The 23,695-nt window shown below is 35.6% G+C and overlaps 1 protein-coding gene across 1 annotated transcript in view; it reads right to left on the reverse strand.

Annotated features, from left to right (window-relative positions):
- Positions 1-20,642, reverse strand: part of SLC7A11 (solute carrier family 7 member 11) — a 74,188-nt gene extending 53,546 nt beyond the window's left edge. The window contains exons 1-4 of the mRNA XM_025385666.1: positions 20,016-20,642; positions 14,900-15,026; positions 10,449-10,564; positions 1,435-1,560 (exon numbers count right to left, since the gene is read on the reverse strand). Of these exons, the coding sequence (XP_025241451.1) occupies positions 1,435-1,560; positions 10,449-10,564; positions 14,900-15,026; positions 20,016-20,292 (646 nt within the window). The 5' untranslated portion in view covers positions 20,293-20,642. The remainder of the gene's footprint in view (positions 1-1,434; positions 1,561-10,448; positions 10,565-14,899; positions 15,027-20,015) is intronic.
- Between the last annotated feature and the right edge of the window lie 3,053 nt (positions 20,643-23,695).

The following is a 23,695-nucleotide window of genomic DNA, read 5'->3' on the forward strand; positions in this document are numbered from 1 at the left end:
CCTATAGTGTCTTACATTACACCAAAAAGAAAAAGAAAGAAAATATATCTTAGTTTCAAGGGATAGCATATAATCTTTTGGAATCTAAACTAGTATTAAAGAACAGCCAATGACCCAGAGATTCTGCACTTTTCAAATACTGAAGAAACTCCTTACAGAAGACTGAAGAGTTAGCTCAGAAAAATAAAGCGCTAACAAAACAGATTATTGTGCCTACATTCCTAATGAATAAGATAGAAGTGAGCAGGCTAGCTCTGTGGAGGCCAAGGTGTATTAGAAGAGCAAGCTCCTGTCTTCTCTTCAGAGCAAGCTCTAATGGTCAAAATCTACATTGTGTTTATTCTGCATTGGCTGCGGTTGCCGGATTTCATAAAAGCATTTCCGCCAGCAGAGCTCTAAAATCTCCCGTTAGGCTTATTAAATGGGCAACAACAGCTCCCTTTCCCAGCTGCAGAGTAGCTGATCTTTCAGTGTTTGTCATTGTTTAATGCTTCTACCAACAGTGATGATTTTACCAAAAGTTGGCATTTCCTTTTGCCTGGTGCAATTCTTCTGCAACATCATTAAATTTCTCTATGAATTCCCTTTCTTGGAACAGACAATATCAATGTAAACATTAAATACTTAACATGCCCAAGTTATGTCATTCCTTTACAATCTCTTCTCACTTTCTTATTTCCTGCTATATTCCTGTTGCTAATTAAATAACACATGTGAATCTCTGTCCTCCAACAATTTCCACTGAATTCAAGCAACTGCACGTGCCTTCTTTCCTAAAACAACTAAAACTCTAAATATCACCTCTCAACTTCTTTTTTTAAATTAAATGTTAAACTCTATAAAGCAAGTAATCACAGAAATGCAAATTTTATATTAAAAATAATGTAACAATAAAAATTAAGTTTTTACAACTATTTTAGTGTGATATAATTTTGGTGTTTAGGAATGCTGTTCCGATATTGACTCCTCTTTTGAGGATACCATTCTCAATTTAAAAGGAATAATAACCAGAAAGTCAAAGAATTATTGATCATCTTTTATTATTTTCCAGATACCTTTTTCTCTTTGATTTTTATTACTATTATCAGACAATTTTAAAGTAAAAAAAAAAAAAGACATATTTATCTGTAATTAAAACTAAATGGCAGGTTTTTTTTTCCACTTTGAGTTTTCACTTCAAACCATTACACCTAGAAAATTCACTGATGCCTTATTTTGTTGCTTGGCCCAGTCTTAATCCTCTTTCTGCCATTCAACTGTAAAAACCAACTCACTCACAATGTAGCAGCCGTTCAAATCAATTAGATGACAATATAGACTTTAAGTTCCACAAGCAGAGACTAATTAAGGATTCTGCTAGTACAAGCAAAAGTTAGTGTTAAAAAAGACCAAAAGCAGATAAGTATTTTAAAAAGCATTTACTTCAGTCCATACCTTTAATTAGCTGCATAACTCCAGGGACTATAATTATCAGAATTGCTGTGAGCTTGCAAAAGGTTAAGAAAATCTGGATCCGGGCGCTCCAGCTGACACTCATGCTATTTAGGACCATCACTACAGCTGCAAACAAATAGATGAAGTTACAAAAGGTGAATCCTCAACGGCACAAAGACATTTTAGGTCCTTGTTACTCAAAGGGCAATCTATGAGGCAGCAGTGTTGACATTGCTGTTTTAGGAATGCAGAATCCCAGGCCCTTCCCCAGACCTAACGAATACAAATCTACATTTCAACAGGTTCCCCAGCTGGTTTCTATACACATTAAAGTTTGAGAAATGTGGATAAAACCTCTGGACAATAGGAATTCTTCTCTTGTTCTTTGTATGTAAGAGTGGGCATATATTGTAGTACTCTGACAATCCTATAAAAATGTCTTCTAACCAAACCCTCATCCAATCAGATGGCTGAATTTGACTCTCTAGCTTGATGTGGCAACTCTTTTCTGTCTCCATGACGGTATGCCTGCCACTGTGGATCACACTCAAGAAAGGGCAAGACATGTAGAAGTTGGTTCAGATCCTATTTTTCATTCTCAGGACTAGCCTCAGGCAGCACTTTTCTTTTGGTTTTCTTCTTTCTAATTAGCATGTCAAGGGGAGACTTTCAACCTACTGTACAAGAATCGTTTTTCAAGATATATTTTAGGGCTTGAGCACAATATTCTAAGTGATGAGTGCAAAAGACTAACCAGTCTAGGATGCACATTAGGTTCAAGCCAGCAGAATTTTTCATTCTTACTGATGCTATCCACAATTTCCCAAGCAGCAATAACTATTCACCTTCGACACCTTGTGGACCATGAAAACCTCAAGGATAGAGCAAGGGTTATTCATCGCTGTATTGCTAGTATCCAGCTCCATGCCTGGCCTGGGTAGCTTAATACATTTTTGTTGAATGAATGAACTGGGTCCTCAGTCAGAAAATCTAAGGCACAAGGGGAATGGTGATGCTCTAAGACCTTTCTCCCCTACTCTGCTGGGATGACTGAGGTTATTCTAGACAGTGGATTTCAACTTTATACTCTTTCCACAACCTTATGCTCAGTTTTAACAACCCAAAACATTACTTTATTCCTGACATTTACAGTTATTAACTATAACCTTTATATTTATAAAGGTATATTCTCCCTAAACAGATATTAAAAATGTAAAGATATTTCTCAAAGAAACAAAACTCCTACAGAATTCTTATTATTCAAATTGCAATTGGAAGTTTTCTTATGTATAGTAATGAGTCCGCCTCACAGTTTTCATTGCCTAATATAGTTACTAGCTCACTTCAGAATTTAACAATCAATGCAAATGTTAGCAACACATAATCTTTAATGGCAAAAAAATGGAAATAGCCTAAACCTCCTAAAGGAAGGCTAATTAAGGTATATCATTTTAATAGTTTATATGTAGCCACTTAAAATTATGAGGCAGTTAAATATTTATTATAAGAAAGGATATTCATGACATATTACTGATCAATACAGCAAGTTAGAGAGATGGATGGAAAGAGGAAGGAAGGAGGAAAGGAAGGAAGGAAGGAAGGGAGGAAGAGAGGGAGGGAGGGAGAAGGAAGGAAGGAAGGAGTAATAGAAAGATCTGGAAACATATTTACCAAAACATCAACAGCAGGTGTTTATAGGAATACTAAATAATTTTCAGTTTTTTAAATTTATTTTTAGGAATAGTTTAATAAATTTTATAATGAATATATACCTTTTTGGTGACTATAGTTTCAAATACTGAATTGTATATTTGAAATATACTTAAATGTTCTCACCACAAAACAAAACAAAAAAAGAGGGGTAACTAAATGATATAATAGATGTGTTAACTCACTTGATTGTGATAATCATTTCACAATATATATATAAATAAAATCATTACATTGTACACCTTAAAATTACAATTTTATTTGTCATATGTACCTCAATAAAGCTGAAAATTTTAAAAAGTAAATGAAGCAATAAAATACATTTTGTTTTTGGAAAAAACTCCAAGATGGGAAAAATAAGGGACCAGAAGATCCCATACCAAGTGAAATAGGGGGTTACTAATGAAGAAATATTTCAAAGGAGTAATTATGAGAATAACCAAAAAGGCCAAACCCCTGAATAAGCTACAGGGGCATCTAAGGGGGCATATTTCATCTGTGCTGGAAGTTGAAAACATGAAGGGATAGACAGGTCTGTCGTCAATCACAAAGTGCATTATTTTATCAGAGGAATCACAAAAATAAAATTATTTATGTCTCCCCAACATAAGGCACTTATATATGGAAAATGTTAGTGTAACTCTGCTCCCCACTCCATCATCCAGTGGTTCCTTTCCTTTTCTATGCAAATGACTGTGCGATGAGTCATTATACGATAATGACTATTGTTTTAATTAAGGAGATTCAACGTTGGTGTAAAAGTGAAAAAACTGTCTCATGTGGCCACCAGCAACAAAAGGGCAGTGTTTTCTTTCAAATAGGGCTCCTAAAACCCAAAGCAGTCTGTATTTATGAAAGTTCTTTCCGCAGTAGAAAAGAACTGTTATATAGAGAGAAAGAGAGAAAAAGAAAGGAGAGGAAAGGAGAAAGATAAAAAGAAAAAGAGTCAGGCAAGGAGGAAGGAAGGAGAGAGAGTGAGACATTCTTATTTTTGGAACAACTAGCCATCTATATGTTTGAAAATAAGAAAGAGGTTTGGTTACTTTCATAAAGAGTATAAGTACCTAATGCCTATTGAAATATTAAAAAAAAAAAAAAAAAAAACCCTGGGTATTTGGGATTTTAAAAAACACTTTGTAAAGTTTTCTTAGGCAAATGGAAGACATAATTCAACAGATACTATGAATTGATCATCTCATCCTGCTTTCCTCTCAGATAGCTTAACAAAAATTCTCATTAAGATGCTAGTACACTGCTGGTGGGAATGTAAATTACTATAGCCACTATAGAAAACAGTATGGAAGTGCCTTAAACAACTAAAAATAAATCTGTCATATGATCCAGCAATCCCATTGTTGGGTACTTGATTGTGGTGATAGTTTCACAAGGGGATACATACATCATACTTTATCAAACTGTACATTTAAAGCATGTATGGTTTATTGTATGTCAATTATACCTCAATAAAATTTTTAAGAAAAAAAAAGATGAATTTTTTTCAAAGAGTTCTCAAAGCCCTGCTTTATCTGAGCATCCAGACATTGTACTCATTATTTGGTACACCAAATTCCAGCTGAGATGCACCTGTACTACCCTGAAGGCACAGCTTAACAAGTAACAAGGCAGCCAGTGAGAGGCACAGTGAAGCATCTCCAGTGGCTATAACTGCTGTTTCATCATGTGTCTTTACAGTGAAATTTATGTCTATATATGTTGCTTATCCAACAATATCGAAAAGGGATTTGGGATTCACTAAACGCAAGAGCTTTCTGAGTTTCTGAAACAAATAATATGTAGTTTTAAAAAATACTACCTGCCCAAACTGCAATAATGAAAGAAATCTGAGCCAGTTCTCTGGTCCTAGTTTTACTTCCTTTGAATAACAATTTGCTAATTTCACACATGAGGAAATAATTATATCAGTTTGGGCATTTTTTGTGTGCTCGCCTTAAATTTTACCAGAATAAAAATACAGGGACATATAGTTTTTATTTACTTATTTATGATGCAGTTTCCTAAGAACTGAAATGTGGCAATGGAAGCTATATCTATAAATCCTGGAGATAAGAAATACATATTTGAAGGAAGCTATATTTGAAGAGGATGTTTAGGGGAATGTTAAGGACTAAAGCTGTGATTTAAGGACTGGCAAGTAGTTCTCTCTGCACTGTGTAATTCAAGTCTATCTTTGGGTTTTGAAGAGTGAGATTACAGAGTCTGGATATATTGGGTTTTCTCCCAGGTTCAGGTTCTTCTTGGCTTCTGAATTCTGAGTACTTTGTGCTAAACTGATAAAATATATGGATACTGTGTAAGTATGTTACACATTGAGATAAAGCGGGTTGTTTCACTGCTGTTTTGTAATGGCTGCCTGGATTCCTTTTATCTTTTTATTAGCATTCGTCTCCTGGATGCATTAATTTTAGAGAAGATATGTAGCAACAAACACTTTAAAAAGCAGAGTGACAGTTTATATCTAGGATCTCACTATTGGGAATAAAAATGTTAAGCAATATATAAATATGAACTACTATTTCATGGCAGACATTCTACAAACACTTTACATGAATAATGTTATTTAATCCTCATATCTCTATGACATAGTCATTTTATCGACCTTATTTTTCAGATGAGCAGCTGAGACTCAAGATATTATTTAACTTGCTTATGTTTGCATAGGTAGTAACAGTGAAGGTGAGTCTGGAGCCCAGGTAATCTAACTCTGGAGCCCACACTTTTAATTAGTTCCCAGGTAACAATGAGGAAGTAGTTCAAAAGACATACATGATTCCATTAGTGTACCTAGTTCTTTTAAACTCACGATGGCTCTTTCTCTCTGCAAAATTTCATATTTATGTTAGCTGGGATTTCAGGACCCTTTGTTTCCACATTTTACTTGTCATCCTCCGAAAGTATATGATAGTTGTTCTGCAGTACTTTAATATTTTAATACTATGTATATTTACCTAAGAATTGGTGGTGCTGGTAATTTACTTATGGTAGAAAAGAAGTAGGTATAGCCAGACTTCAAAGATGTAAACAGAGCCACTTCATATGCTATATTTGAAGTGTTAACACAGAAATAGTCCTAGATTTTCTTTTATGTAATTTAATGGTGCCAGGAAAATATAGATTTCAAAAAGAATATAAAGTAATACATTTGTAGAACTGGCTAACTTTTTTCACAATACAATCAAAAATGTTATTTTTGTTTGTTCCTCCCAATTACTTTCAAAAGTTTGAGAATTAGAATGGGGCTCTTAACTCATCTTTATTTTGTATAGATAAAATAAATTAGCAAGGAAATTGGCATTCAACAATTGATGGTGTTAGGGATGGATCTGGGACTAGATCTCATATCTTAAGGAAAATATTTTTATCATAATATTCTGATATTCAAGTGTATCATTATAAAGGGTTCAATTTCAGGAAAACAGAACAGATAAATATTTTAAATATTGAGCACACTTCAATGCTTATTGAATCTATAAAAGCAGTGAAAATTCATGAACTTCTACAGAAGGTAAAGAAAGTAATTACGGGTCGGGTGCGGTGGCTCACGCCTGGAATCCTAGCACTTTGCGAGGCCAAGGCGGGCAGATCATGAGGTCGGAGATCGAGACCATTCTGGCTAACATGGTGAAACTCCGTCTCTACTAAAAATGCAAAAAAATCAGCCGGGCGTGGTGGCGGGCGCCTGTGGTCCCAGCTACTCAGGAGGCTGAGGCAGGAGAATGGCGTGAACCCGGGAGGAGGAGCTTGCAGTGAGCCAAGATCATGACACTACACTCCAACCTGGGCGACAAAGGGGGACTCTGTCTCCAAAAAAAAAAAAAAAGAAAGAAAGAAAGTAATTACAATATTGGGCTATAAGAGAGCAGCCAAATGTGAATCTATAAGATTTTCCATATAAACTTCCATGCACTTGACATGTTTACTGGAATGGATAAAATTTGTATAAGCAAAAGCTTTTTTATCTTCATTAAATTTGACAGAAATGAAATACAGTACTTAAAAAAATGGGGGTGAATTAGTATTTACTTAACCCCCCACCCTTATCCCATTATCATCTCTCAAATGGTTGGCTAACATTTCACAAAATTTGATATTCTTTTTTTCTATGATGTAGCAAGACCCTTCATGTTTGCCCTTTTTCTATGCTTAACTAGAGATTTCAAATGACCACAAACTGTTTCCTTCCCCAAGGTTCACAGGGGAGCAATTCATGCAATTAAACTCTATTTTCTACATCTTGGTAACCTTCCACCCCTAACAGGTAGAAAATCACCTAGACTCACTTTGAAGAAAGCAGGATGTGAGAGATTTGCCCCTAGACAAATTTCTCCTTCTCTATCTCCATCTCCACCCCCTGTTGCTCCACTAAAGCTAAATTTTTCTTAAAGACAGTTTGACTTTCCCAATTAGGGCATCGATTTACATTACCTACCACTGAATCATAAGGATATCCAGTTTTCTTTTTAATTGTTGCTGATTATGGAAATACATTTCTTTCTCAGAATTTCAAGCTTGCAAAAGGAACATCAAAATTTAAAAATGAATGTAATAACTCATGGCAAAAATAGAAGGAAACGTCTGGGTTCATCTAAGATTTATTCAGGCTCCTTGTTAACTATTCCATCACCAATGTCTACTACAGAGGTTTTGTAAATCCCAACATGGTTATCCTTTCCTAGAACTGTTTTAATGTTTAGTTTGAGCAGTTTTCATTTAATCCTCTGAAATACTAATTTTCCCTTTAAAATGTTTAATTAAATTGGGATAAACAAGAAGAGAGTTATCTAGACTTATAAAAACATAAATATAGCATTATTATTAATGTAATTTTAACTCCAAAGTGAGTAAAGTTTGTGAATTTATAAATGTTTACATGCAATCTACTTAGTCTTCTGGTTATGGCTTTTAATTGATAACTATTATTATTAATTTACAGAGTTCTCAAAAATGCCACCCCTGCTCTTCTCTTTTTTAAAAATAATATTTGTGATATGATTCTGCCTCAGTCATTCGAGGAACAAGAAAATGGTGAATATAACAATGGCTGTTAGTCCAATCCCTTAGTGGAACAGTGGACTTATCAAGAACATTCTATAGACAAGGCACTCCGTTAATGGTCTTAAAAATCTGACTTTGATCATGTCTTTTGCAGGAAGATGGATGGAGCTAGAGGTCATTATCCTTAGCAAACTAACACAGGAACAGAAAACCAAATGCTGCATGTTTTCATGTACAAAATGGAGCTAAATGATGACAAATCATGAACACAAAGGGAAACAACAGTCACTGGGCCTACTTGAGGGTGTTTGGAAGGAGGGAGAGAATCAGAAAAAAATAACTTGGGTGCTAGGTTTAGAACCTGGGTGACGAGACAATCTGTACCACAAACCCCCATGACATGAGTTTACCTATGTCACAAACTGCACATGTACCCCGAACTCAAAATAAAAGCTAAAGAAAGAAAAAAGAAAATATAATGAAAAAGAATCTGACCTAAACAAAAAAATCTGGCTTAGTTTCATCTTCCTTCAGCCATTCAAGATATTAATAGATTATTTTTTCACAGGCATTTTCCTGTGAAATAAAATTGGGGCTTAAACAGGTTTAAAACTTAGCACAAGATCACAACACTAAGAATTGTAACACCAAGTTTCAATTCCAGGTTGTTCGCCTCCAAAGCCTAAACTGTAACCACTATGCTAAAATGGTTCAACCCACAAAAACTAGACTGCTAGATCTGAACATAAGACGAAGCACACTCTATTGCATTTTTATCATTTTCCCACTGCCTGGAAATATATCGAAGATGTCTAATCCTCCAAGTTTAACAAGTAAACAGACGATAGACTTTTCTGCTGGAGAAAAAAATTCTTAGACTTCTCAGAAAATCAAGTCAACAAATACTTATTGAGCACCAACAACATTTTAGGAGCTAAATGAGGGGCTGGAAATGCAGCAATGAATAGGTCTCTAGTCTCATGGAACTTCAAATGATGTTTTACTAAAAGTATAAATAGCTACCATTTTTATTGTGTTCTTAATAAATTAAATAAAATAATGCCTTTGCTGCAAGTAACATGGATGGAACTGGAAGTCACTATTTTAAGTGGAATTAAAGAAAAAGAAAGTCAAATACCATATGTTCTCACTTATAAGTGGGAGCTAAATAATGTATACACATAGACATAGAGTGTATAATAATAGACATTGGAGACTCAGAGAGATGAGAGGGTAGGAGGAGGATGAGGGATGAAAATTACCTAATTTCTACAATGTACACTATTTGGGTGATGGTTACACTAAAAGCCCAGACTCCACCACTACACAATATATCCATGTAACACAACTGCATTGTACCCACTAAATCTATTTTTTAAATTTTAATTTAAAAAAAATGAATTACAGGCAATAAGTAAATTACAGGCAATATCTCAGGCATTGTCCCACTGAAACATCTTAGCCACACAAACTAAAAATTCTTCCATGATTATGCAATTCAGTTAGTGTAGCTTTCTCTTTATAAGTAGCTAAAACTCGGTTAAATGTGATCATATTGATTAAGACAGTGATTCAAATGGCACCCAGAATTAAGTTATCCTTTCCCATATTTAAGGATTTAGTACCTGGCATCTTTTGGGGAATTAGAGTCATATATGGCTTCATATCACTCATGTAATTTTGTTCATGTTCTTTTTGTTTCTTTTTTAAATCAATGAATATTTGTGCCCATTGATAAAAAATGAACAACTTCTCAATTTGGAGACCATAAAGAAATCTAGTTGGAAAACATTATTAATAATCAATCTTGAAAGAAAACTCTTTTCATGACCAACAACAGGTAGCTAACATTATAACACTGGGAGTGACAGCTGCTAACACTACAAAATGTATAAACACAACTTACACACGCACTACATAAAGGTAACTCCACGAATACACATGAGATATAATTCAATATATAGCTAATTTCCAATTAAATAATCTCTAAAATAATTGGGGTTTCCTCTTTAAAAGTCTTGTTCATGTATAATCGACTTAATATTTTACTAGTAAGGTGATTTTTACTATTTAAAAAGATTAGCCATCATATCTATTGGCCAAATACAAAACTGGCATGGAATACAATATTGGATGTCACTCCAAATCCTTCCAGCAGAAATTTGGAACTGTAAGCAAGAAGAACATGATGTGAGAGGCAACCCCACAATGCAAAAAGTCTAAAGACACTTTGTATTCAATCATTTTTGTGTTGTTTCTTCCTTTTTTACATATATAGCTATAATACTCACTTAAGCCCACAGCTGTAATGAGCTTGATCGCAAGTTCAGGGATTTCACATTGAATAAAAAATGGTTCCAGAATGTAGCGTCCAAATGCCAGGGATATCACAGCTGTAGCTGCAGGGCTAAAAAAAAATGTATATATTTAGATTAACCACAGGGGGGAAAATAGCATTTTTATTACATTTAATTTCATTAGATTTTTCTACCTTGAGTGTATTTAGCATATGCAACATGTTAAATGTGAAAGTCTATAGTTTTCAGAATTCCATACTTGATTAGGTTGTCATAGACATTCCAAATGAAATATTTCCTATTAACATTGGTGGCTAGTTTTTAAAATTCACATATTCTTGGGAACAAGGGTAAGTACTACCAACTTTTCCCCTGCTCTCCCATATTTGACTTTTCCTTCAAAATCTGGCTTATTACATGAGATCTTGACAGAGCTAGGCTTACAGGAAGCCATCTTCTTTCTCAAAAAGTCAGTAAATAAACTTCAGCCATATTATGAATTAGTTAATGCCGTACAGATCTAATGTGTCAAGGCATAGTCTAAAGAATGAACACAGGCCGGGCGCGGTGGCTCAAGCCTGTAATCCCAGCACTTTGGGAGGCCGAGGCGGGTGGATCACGAGGTCAGGAGATCGAGACCATCCTGGCTAACATGGTGAAACCCCGTCTCTACTAAAAATACAAAAAAAAAACTAGCCGGGCGTGGTGGCGGGCGCCTGTAGTCCCAGCTACTCGGAGGCTGAGGCAGGAGAATGGCGTGAACCCGGGAGGCGGAGCTTGCAGTGAGCCGAGATCGCGCCACTGCACTCCAGCCTGGGTGACACAGCGCGAGACTCTGTCTCAAAAAAAAAAAAAAAAAGAATGAACACAATACTCAACCTAAAAAATTAGTATTAAGTATTCTCTGGAAATACATGCCTAAACACTTGATGTTGTTTTACTCTTATTTTTTCTGTACAGACAAAAACTCAAAGTCAAGTGATTATTCTTACTCCTATAGTAACAATCAGATATAAAGTATAAATTTAAAAATAATATATTTATTATAATCTTATACAATTAAGTAAAGATAAATGGGACAAGAATATGAAATAAATTCAAGTATATAGAAATATAGGTAATACATCTTTCTATTTTAATTCTTCAAATATTTTTATGAGAAAATTGCACAGACCTTTTCATTTTAGATGTATGTATATATGAATGCATATTTTTTCCATAAACATGCAAGTCTGTACAATTATCTAATTTCTTTTTTTTTTTTTTTTTCTGAAATGGAGTCTCACTCTGTTGCCTAGACTGGAGTGTAGTGGCACGATCTCAGCTCACTGTAACCTCCGCCTCCCGTGTTCAAGCAATTCTCCTGCCTCAGCCTCCTGAGTAGCTGGGATTACAGGCACAAGCCACCATGCCTGGCTAATTTTTTGTATTTTTAGTACAGACGGGGTCTCACCATATTGGTCAGGCTGGTCTTGAACTCCTGACCTGGTGATCCACCTGCCTCAGCCTCCCAAAGTGCTGGGATTACAGCCATGAGTCACCGCGCCCCCCGGCAATTATCTAATTTCTTATGTCAAACTTCCTTTTTAGCTTCTCTTTCTTCTCGTAGTTACCCAACATTCATGCCTGATCCATAGATTATCAGAAAACCAACCACCATTACATGTTGTCAACTTTGGCTGGCTGATACTGGAGAGCAGCATAAGGTTTTTGATTTTCTTCTTTTCCTAGACACCCTCCCATCTTCCCCAAACAAAACTGTTTATCCTATTCTCCATCATTTATACAATTTTTGATGTATAATTTAAAATCTGATCATGTCATTTTAGTGCTTTCAAAATATGTTCAGGAAATGCAAAACTCCTTCACATTGCATTCAAGGCTCCATCTGGTCTAAGCTCTCCTTACTTCTTCAGTTAGCTTCCTCCCACTACAAGGATACGAATCTTCTCTGCCTGCAGCCTCTGCAACTCATTGACTATGCTATAAACTTCAGATCTTGGTTCAATTTTCCTTTGCCAGGGAAAGCTTCTCCAACCTCTGACTGGGCCAGATCTCTTGGAGTATATTCATACTGAAGTCCTTTGCCTGTCTTCCACAGTGCTTATCACAGTAGCAATTTTATATTTACCTATGTGATTTCTCAGCTGATAATGATTTCCTCCCACTTGACTCGGAGCTCTAAGGGTACAAAATTGTATCTATCTTAACCACAATTTTATCTCCAGTGTTTAGCGCAGTGTCTAACATATAGTAGAAACCCAATATATATTAAATATATAGTGAACACGCAAATTCGGTTTAATGACCCCTGCTGTGTACGGATAGGTAATATTTCTCTCCTTGAAATCTGTGTTTTACAGATTATTTCTGGCAATACGAACTTAATCTAAAGGTATAATTTTAATGTGAAGTACTTAGGAACTATGGGTATTAGTAAAAGAAGAGAAATGTTTAAATACTTAGATATCTTGTCCCTCCTCATGATATTTGTTATTCTACATATTTAAAAGGCCAACTCAGCAAAATCAGTATGCTATGACAAAGAGATATATAAGCATATTTTAAATCTTCTAGAATACAAAAGTACTTTCCTCTGTCCACAGACACACACACACACACACACACACACACATACACACAGAGAAAAGTAGCTTTTTTTTTTCTTTTTAATTAAAGTAATAAGTGATTATCAGCTACCTGGGAGCAGAAATCATGACTGATTTCACTTTAGATCTCTTTTTATTGTCATTTACCATTCAGTGGCAGATTGTGGAATAAATAAATTAATAGATGAATATTTTATCTGTGCTACCATAAGATATAAGCTATATTTATATGGAATGATCGTGTTCATCATAATGCCAAGCAATGAGCCAAAGTTACACACTAATACATGGCTGAAGATGGAGCCAAGTCCAACTGTAGTAAGCTCCAAAGCCCACCAGCCTGACAGGTCAGCAGTATAAATAAGGAGTACATGTATTTGAATGCTGAGTATGTTATACACAATATATTGTAACTTTAAACTTTCAATTACTTATTCAAAAATAATTTAATATATGCCTAAAAAAGGGCACTGACCTAAGTGCTATACAGGTTACAAAAAGATCTTATCTTTATATGCTTGAAAGGTTGGCAGTTTTAAAAGGGAAACAAAATATAGACATCTAAAATATTAAGGAAGAATAGAAGGTATCATGTTCAATGTCAAATGTGAAGCAGAGATAGCATTTTCAGAAGAATTTAGAGATGAAAGAAATAACAAATTAGAATAAACAGGAAATTAATTATGAGAAAGATAGGATTTAAGATGACCTTTGAAGAGCAGATAAGATTCAGATAACCAAAAAGCAACAGAAAGTACATTCCTGATACAGGAATTTTAGAAAAGGAAAAAAATACTTACTATTATATCATTATAACAATTTTAAATAATGCAGAGTTGTTTAAAATGAAAAAGACTTCATGAAGTATATACTACTTTGAAGATATTTTTTCTGTTAAAAAAAAGACTTCTAACACTGTAAAACTCATGATTAGTGTTAAGTCAGTACTAACTAGCACTTATTGGCACTTACACTTATTGGCACTTAGCCATAAAAGCTCACATGAGCTCTCAATCATGTATGTTTGGTAAGTTTGATAAGAGCAAGTTTCCCTAGTAATATCCATTAAATTCTGTAATCAGAATGTCCACATCACATTTTATAGAAGTAATTAGCCTTAAGAAACTGTGACACTCTGAAATGCTCATATGACATCATAAGCTTCCCACAAAGTTGAAGGAAATTTGCTATTCAGAGTGACTTGGCACTATTTAGTTTGATTTTAAACTGAGACAAGCAAGAATGTAAACACATTGTTACAACAATAAAATCAAAAAAGGCGTTTGGAACTGTAGTTCCTGATTTGTTTAACATAAGGAAATGAGTCATTTGACTCTGTCATGCAAACTCTGTTTTTTATAAAGTATAAGCCTTGGTGACCAATTAAGTTGTCAGGCACAGAAGGGTCTTCGTCACAATGACTAAGTAAAATTAAATGCCTTAGTGATATAATCTACAATAAGAGAAAATTCCAATTCCTAGTATAATATTTAATTTGTCTAGTTGGTCAAAAGGTATCCAGGTGAATTTTCATGTTCATATGCTTTCAGGTAAGCATCTTTCTCCTAGAAGTGTCAAAGAGAATAGCTGAGGGTTAAAGAAAGGTAGATCCTTTTAATAGTTTGGCATTGCTGGTGAACTGCTTGTCAGTGACAAAAGTGCATCAAAAATATCTTAATCCAGAAAGGTATTTTATCACAAGCTTTATATCCTGAGGTAGACATGTTTACACATAGTCACATGACATGCATATGTTTAACCAGTTAAAAATAATCAACGTGATTCATAAGAATGAATTGGTTTATTTTTTCTTAATTCTTTCTACTATGTTCTTACCGTATTATGAGGAGTTCTACCCAGACTCGTACAAAAGCTGGTAATGGACCAAAGACTTCCAAAATATACGTGTAATGACCTCCGGATTTCTTTATACTTGTTCCCAATTCAGCATAAGACAAGGCTCCTGTGAAATATTTGTCACAAAATGGTACCAATTTAACACATTTTCAAGACACCTAGCATTAAAATGGATACAATAATGTTTATATGCTGCCTGAGATGTAACTATCTCCTTTGGTCTGAATGGCATCCTTATTCAAGACAAATAACCGTCATCTAATTGCTAAGACCCGCCAAGTTCCTCTTCTAACATCCTCACAGCTGAGATTTAGTTCACTCTATTTGAACACTATAATTTTACTTGAAATGACAAAGACACGTGTCTACAACAATATCATGTGTTCCAGAATTTTGAGATGAAAACCTGGAAATAGGGGAAAAAGAGAAGAGAGATGTTAATAATATCGACCTATTTTTAGAAGAACACAACCTCACTCCGAGACAAGGCATTAGTCCAAATGTTTGAGTTAGCTTTTAACTTTTTTTTGAATTATTTTTTGAGAACCCTTCTAATAAATTATGTTTCCGTGGAAAATCGAAATAAATAAGCTGTATCCACTCTTTAGAAAACTATGGACTCTATGCCTTGCAAGATTTCATTTAATTTGTAGGATATATTTTGTCAACAAAATGAATTCTGACTCCTTCTGTTTCTATAAAAGGCTATATTGAATGTTTTTTGAAGTGTACACTCTGGGTTTTTTGTTCTTTTTTTTTTTTTGAGATAGAGTTTCTCGTCACCCAGGCTAGAGTGCAATGGCGCTCTCAGCTCACTGCAACCTCCGCCTCCCAGGTTCAAGCAGTTCTCCTGCCTCAGGGTCCCAAGTAGCTGGGATTACAGGTGGCCACCACCACGCCCAGCTAATTTTCGTATTTTTAGTAAAGATGGGGTTTCACCACGTTGGCCAGGCTGGTCTTGAACTCCTGACCTCAGATGATCCATCCACCTCGGCCTCCCAAAGTGTTGGGATTACAGGCGTGAGCCCTTGCGCCCAGCCAGAATATACTTTTTTTTTTTTTGAGACAGAGTCTCACTCTCTCCCCCAGACTAGAGTGCACAATCTCTGCTCACTGCAACCTCTGCCTCCAGGGTTCAAGCTATTCTCCTGCCTCAGCCTCCTGAGTAGTTGGGATTACAGGTGCCTGCCAGCACGCCCGGCTAATTTTTTGTATTTTTAGTAGAGACCAGGTTTCTCCATGTTGGCCGGGCTGGTCTCGAACTCCCAACCTCAGGTGATCTGCTCGCCTCGGCCTCCCAAAGTGCTGGTATTACAGGCGTGAGCCACTGCACCCAGCCCAGAATATACTTTTTAAATGAGGTGCTATAATTTATATTTGTGTACTTCAGATCGAATTAACTATAAGCTAAATTTTTAATATTTAACGATACAATTCACATAAAATTGGACAAATATGCAATTCCACAAAACCTCAGTTTCACTCTCTGTGAAATGGAGATCTCAGTTTCTACCTCATAAGGGAATTATGTGTATAGATGTGGCAGTGGGTACCTAGGAGAGTACACGGCCTGACACATGGCAAGCATCACATGAAATACAGCTACACTTATTAATTTGAGTAATTAACAAGAAAATAAAAAATATATCCTGTCATTATGTGAAAAGTTCTATCTGTACTGCCAAGTGCTCAAATGTAAGAACACGACTTTTTTCCAAGCTACATCTGAGAATAAAAGTGTAGAGAAGTATTACTGATTAATAATAATTTAGACAGAACTGTCCAACATAAATATAATTTGGATATTCAGTGAAATCTTAGTGTTACATATTTTATATCTGATTTCTAAACTTGTCATGACATCAAAGTCACCTAGGAATAATTGTTTTGTTTTTTTTTTGAGAGAGGGTATTGCTCTGTCACCTAGGCTAGAGTGCAGTGGCACAATCTTGCCTCACTGCAGACTCCGCATCCTGAGCTCAAGTGATCCTTCCACCTCAGCCTCCCGAATAGCTGGGGCCACAGGCGTGCACCACCATGCCCAGCTAAATTTTTGTGTATTTTTTGTAGAGACAGGGTTTCGCCATGTTGCCCAGGCTGGTCTGGAACTCCTGGGCTCAAGGGTTCTGTCTGCCTCAGCCTCCCAAAGTGCTGAGATCATAGGCATGAGCCACCATGCTTGGTCTGGGAATAATTTTTAATTCGAAAACACTCAAATGAAAAACAGACTCTAATCAAGAGAGTGTAGATTGTCCACAAGAGAAATTCAAGAATCTCTATCATTTTAAAACTTGCACAAATAATTCCGAAGTAACTAGTCTGCAGACTGATATGTGGGGAACACTTATGTATTTCATCTACCTATAACTAATTACAACGAGTTGCAACTCACTCTCCATGGGGGAACATTCGCCATGTTGGTAGGCTGTCCAGAAAAGGATCCAATATAAAATGTTATTGGAAAGAGTCTTAAGTACCTCAGAATTTATTGTCAGAGAATTAATACCTAGACCTCTGTATGCTTTGCTGAAACTCCAGGATGGTTGCCCTAGGTTTACACTGAGTTCTGGGGGAATGATTTTCATTTAAAGGTCTAAAGCTTCATAACCATTTTGCCCAGATGAAAAAAGTTCAAAACAAGATGTAAAAATCCATGTATTGACCCTTCACTTAAAAAAAAAACTATATATATGTATTAAACCAAATGTACAGATTCTTTACAGTTGATCCCAGAGTTCTAGAGTCTTTTTAAAAAGAAGGATTATTTTTTCTTTACATTTTGCTTTGCTTACTGTTAGAGAGGCACTCCTGTCCAGAAGCTTCTGGTAACTTAAGTGACAAATGCAATGCAAATAAAGATAAGTAGATTAATACAAGAGCACACTCCCTTCAATTATTAATCAAAGAACACCAGCTCAAGTGTAATGTTAGCTAGTCTCCTTAGCTGTGTCTCTCTTTTTATTGTTCTTGAGCTTCTGCTTAAGATGATATGTAATACTTATGCATAAGCATATTTTCATAGTGCAAGTCAACATCACTTTAACTAGTTCAATACTCATACTGATCTACTTTATTACATCTGAATAATCTTTTATTATGTGCAAAAATTGAATCCCATAGTGGAAGCTGCATGCACATAAGTATGCAAAGTCCAGTAAACTGGTTGTGGTTTTTCTGATTAGATATTGATTTATTCTGAATATATAAAGTGCTGTAGGAAGATTTAAAGACTGAGGTGCACAAAGTCATTTAAGATGATCAACAATTAGGTTTCTCTTTATCTACAAGTGCATACACCAGAGCTATTTTAAAGTTAATAGTGGCTAAGGGTACTATTAGAGTTTCTCATAATGGTATTACTCCAAATTATTTTATAAAGATGGGAAGTAATACTGGGAAATAATGATACACAAATGTTACTGAATATTTAATAAAGCACAAGTTAGTCATGTAAATAATACCACAAACTCTTTCTAAAAACCCCAAATAATTCCTCTATAAATCTTTCTATACTATGACCTTGTTTTAACAAGTTTTATTTAAAATAAATAAATAACTTCTTCCTAAAAATGGAATTTGAGGACCAGGAGCGGTGTCACTGCTTATGCCTGTAATTCCAGCACTTTGGGAGACTGAGGCAGATGGATCATGAGGTCAGGAGATTGAGACCAACCTGGCTAACACAGTGAAACCCCATCTCTACAAAAATACAAAAAATTTGCCAAACGTGGTGGCACACACCTCTAGTACCAGCTACTCAGGAGGCTGAGGCAGGAGAATTGCTTGAACCTGGGAGACGGAGCCTGCAGTGAGCCGAGATCACACCACTGCACTCCAGCCTCAGCAACAGAGCGAGACTCCATCTCAAAAAAAAAAAAAAAAAAAAAAAAAAAGGAATTTGAGTTATCTAGATGAGCGTCAAACCAACGATTTAAAACATCACAAGGCCTGAGTGGAAAGAATGAATGGATTGGTACACATGGGAACAAGAGTTAGTACTTGTTAGTTAGTCCTAGAGTTAGTTAGTACTTGTTAGTGTTAGTCCTAGAGTTAAGACAAAGAGCAACTTTAAAGTATAGAATCTTTCCCAAGGAGAGTAAACAAATCTTCATAGCATAAATCAAATTTAATGTTTGACAGTTCACCAGTTTCTATCATCTTTACAACAAACTCAGGTAGCGCTCTAGTAATTTGCCTATTTCATAAGGGGCATTTATTTATCTCTTTATTATTAATTCTCAAATCAACAGAAGAGACATAAATTTTGAAGAAAAATTCATAATTATACTTCTACCAGTTCCCTTAGGATTAATTCAGTGAACAGGTGGACAAATTATCTGTGTCCCTGGAGAACAAGTGAAATATAAATGATAAAAACAGATCTGGGCAAGCACAGAAAACTGACACCCAACTGAAGTTTTAAAACTTACATTGCAAAAGTGTATGGGTATTGAGAAGAGATGAAAGGTTGAAAAGTAATTTGAAATTTGCTCAGGCCATTGCAATATGCCCCATTATGATAGGGATTGAGTTATGCGCCATCATACATTTCTCTCTCATGCCAAGGACTTTTGAAAGGATATTAAGAGGTGACAAGCATATGAACTTAAAAAATATTTTTAAAAAGACTGCCACCCATTTGTTTGGCTAATAAAAAGTCAGTAAGGCTTCTGCTGAACACTTCGTTCTATGTCTAAATAGGCCATGCCAGGTTCCACTTCACAGGTGTTTCATTCAACATGCCAGCTGCCAGAGTGCCCAAGCTAAGCACAACTGCCCGGCACAGAGAGTGTGCATGTTTTTTACTGGGTCATGAAAGTTAGTCTTTGCTCTCATCCCACAGGGAAAAGTCAGAAAATAGCCTGTCTTAAAAAGAAAGTACAGCCTGTAGGAAACAATTTGAGGGCGTTCCAGATCACACCAACAGTGGATTCTGCATCTGGGTAGTTCACGTACCTGAACAAAAATTTTAAAAATTTGGTGTGGCCTTTGCCATCCATTCACTCCTCAAAAATTACCATTTGCTTTCCCAGAAAGCAAGCTTTCCAGTCCCACAGCCACGCCCCCTCCCCCCCAGAGAAAAAGTTGCACTCACCAAATAGTGACAGGACCCCACACACCGTCCAGATGGTCAGAGACATGCCCACGCTGCCTGTGTTCTGGAGCACGCCCTTAGGAGAGATGAAGATTCCTGCTCCAATGATGGTGCCAATGATAATGGAGATTCCCCTCAGTAAAGTGACTTTCCTCTTCAGCTGCACTTTCTCCTGCCCAGGTGGCTCCTTGTTGCCCAGGGAAGGCAGCCTCCTGTTCACATTTCCCTGCAGGTAACCTCCTTTGGAGATGGTGGACACAACAGGCTTTCTGACCATAGTAGGGGCACACGGGGGAAAAATAAAACAGAGGGAAAGAAAACAAAACTTTCAACTTTGGTGTCTCTTGGTGTTACTGATCGAGGTCTTCCTCTTTGCTTTCTTTGCTTTCAGACTGTCTTTCTCAGCCCTATAGTGTTCACAGGTAAAAACCCAAAGGTGTGCTTTATCCTTCACAGCGGCTAATTACTAATCAGAAACACCTGTGTATGCATCGTGCTCCCAGTTCTCCACCTCCTCGTTCTACCGCTGCTGCTGCTGCTGCTGCCGCCCTATCATTACAAACCAGCTCAGCTTCCTCATGGGCTTGTATTTAAGCGCCTGCCTGTCACACCAACTTACTACAGCTAAATGATGATGCAAATTCTCCAGGTTTGCATCAGCCACATGAGAAGGCTCCAGCATTACTCAGCTCTTTTTTTAAAAAAAAAAAAACAGGAGGAGCTTGTTGCTCAACTGACCTAAGCTTTTTAGAGAACAAAGCACACACTTTAAAGAGACTCTGGCCAATCCAGAAGTAGTAAATTCGGAACAGACCTTCCCAGAGATTTAAAGCAACTCGTAGTGAGCAACAAAAGCTGTTCAAACAAAATGAAACAGGAAATAGTTACTTCATTTTAAGGAGTTTCTTTTTCTTTAATGCATGTATAAAAACATTTTACACGTGACTGTTTTGCGAGTAGAATGTATCCTAAAGCTGCATTTTTTATAACAACACAGTTTGAGTTTCATAATTTGTGTAATGCTTATTTTTATTTTTTATTTTGAGTTTCTTATAAGGCAATACAATCAAATCTAACATTTACAAAATTAAAAAGATTCTACACTTTATACTGTGTCACATACATACAACTGTAAGCCTTCCTCAACATTAAAAGATAAAATTATTTCTTACTACTCATAATAAACCAACATTTTAAATCACATCTGAGTGTGACAAATATAAAATTCACCATGACTCCAGAAAATAGTCATTTTCTGATTCTCATTAGCACAAGGTGATTTTTTTTAACTAATGTAAAAGATACATATTGTTCCTTTGAATTACCAAAAAAAATTTCTAAGTTCAAAATTACACAATTACAATTACATAAAAATATGCATATAGCAAAAGACTGTAAAGGAAAACACAGAATAGTAGTTACAGAAAGTAATGATATTATGTATGACTTTTTCCACATTATATAAACTATTGTTATATTATGATTATAAATTTAAAATGCATTAAACATGTAAGCTAAGATTAAAATATTTACTTTGTAATTGTCAAAAAGGCAAAACATTTTTAAACCCTTCTAACTTTCTCAACCAAGTGTCAAGAAAAAATAAATACGAAAAGAAAAGAAATCCTAGATATCATTTTTGGCTATAGTTACATGTGGTTTTGAATGCAGTGAGAAGAATTGAATGTTATCATTACCCTGAAGCTAGCTTTATACGCACCATTAAATATGCTTCTGAACCTTTGAACAAAAACCACAAACAAAAAGCCTGTGTGCGAGAGGTTGGCAGGGAAAGAAGGGAGTCAAGTATGGTCAGGATGATCAAAGAAGGAAATAAGAAATTGCCATTAGGAAAGTATCATCGAAAAGGTCAGACCATTTTCTGTTGTGTTGGCACCTGAGAAAATGACACCACCTCAATGCTTTGCCATCCAAATAATTGAGGCGACATTTTCTCCTTTTTAAATTATCTATCTAAATTCTATATAATTGGCTTTGGCTACACCAAGTTAAAGTTTTTATTTAATACTTTCTCTCACTTGTTATGTCTTTCAAAAAACAAAAATGGGTCATTTTCCTCATGCAATCTTGCTAAAACTCCTAAAGAAGGAAGCTAAACAGAGATTCTTTTCCTTCCAATTCTCTTCCTCCTCCTACATCTCCTTTCAACTCGCACAATTTTCCTGATTAATGTACCTAAGGGGGAGTGGCTTTTGTTTCCCAATAAGAGAAACATATTAGCTCTGAAGACATATGAGGTAAAAGTAGGACGCTAAGAATCACAGGGAACAGCAACTTTCTTTCTCTAATTAACACAGTGTCACACTTTAATTTTGAATTTTGTTATAAATAACTGAACTAATAAGTTGAGCCAAAGACCCCACTCAGATAGGAAGCTGAATGAATTCTAAAGGACGATTATTCTTTCAATATTAAATAACATTTTCCTCCTCACAGTATTTTTTTAAAATTGTGAAGAAAAATGGCTGATGTTAGACTAAAAACCAAAAGGATTATACTTTCATGTAAGATAGAGGCCACCACTCACAATGTTTGCAAAGCTGCACATTGCTACTAAGGGCAGCAGTGTACCTCTTCTAAGCACCCCAAAATCTGTAGAAAATGCAGTTTATAAAGAAAATGTTGAATTTTCTTGAACTCTTAAAATCGCCATTTCTAAGCTTGTAAACTAAGAGTTTGGATGGTCCTCAAATACTTGTGTAACATAAAAATGTGTTCAAAGCAAATGAATACAGATTCTTCGTCCTGTATTAGGCCTTATTTTAAGCATAGCTGTCAAATTATGAGACTATCCTAGTGCAATTCGCAAAAACTTATTTACTGCTTACTGTGTACAAGAAATAGTCCTAGCTTCCTCACAGCATCTCATAATAGAAATAGACATAATGTATAGTGGTAGCTACCATTTTCTAGTAATAATTTCTGTCCCATGGTTATAAATATAGGTATATAATCTAGGCCTGGCCAAATATAATCCATTGTTCTGGCTGCAGAGTACTGGAATATTACCTGAGCTTGGATATTTCTAAACAGAATTAGAATTAGCTTTTCTCATCTGTTGTTGGAGATTGTAAAGATGTGACCTGAGAACAACCCGGTGGCCATGTTCCTTGACGTGTTGCAAATATCCTCATGGAATAAGATTGAATATGCAGAAATTAGAGATATTCAGAAAGTCCAAGTACTATCATGCCCTATCTTAGTTCCTAAAGGACACAGATTGGCTCGGGATCCTGAAGATCTTCATTTGCTTCTGTAAGCTACCTAGTTTCCTTGCCAGGTATGCTACCTAATAACACATCAAAAGTCAATTGCACATGGATCATGGAGCTAAATTTGAACGGCACATCATGAACGTTTCTAGAAATGGGTCACCCAATATAATAGTAATTAGTCACATGTGGTTATCAGCTCTTGAAATCTGACTAGAATTTGAAGTCTTAAAGAAAAATAACAAAAAAGTTATTAATAATTTGTATTATTCATATTAGTTTTGCCTATTTTATTTTTTATTATGGCTACTAAAAATTAAAATCATATCTGTGGTTCAAAGTTGTGGCTTACTTTATAATTCTAATGGACAGTGCTGATCTAGAGTAAAATGCAGAATATATTTCTAAACTTTGTGTAAGCAGGGATTTCTTAAAAGGGACTCACAA

This window comes from Theropithecus gelada, chromosome 5 (genome assembly GCF_003255815.1).
Source record: "Theropithecus gelada isolate Dixy chromosome 5, Tgel_1.0, whole genome shotgun sequence".
Lineage (NCBI taxonomy): Eukaryota > Metazoa > Chordata > Mammalia > Primates > Cercopithecidae > Theropithecus > Theropithecus gelada.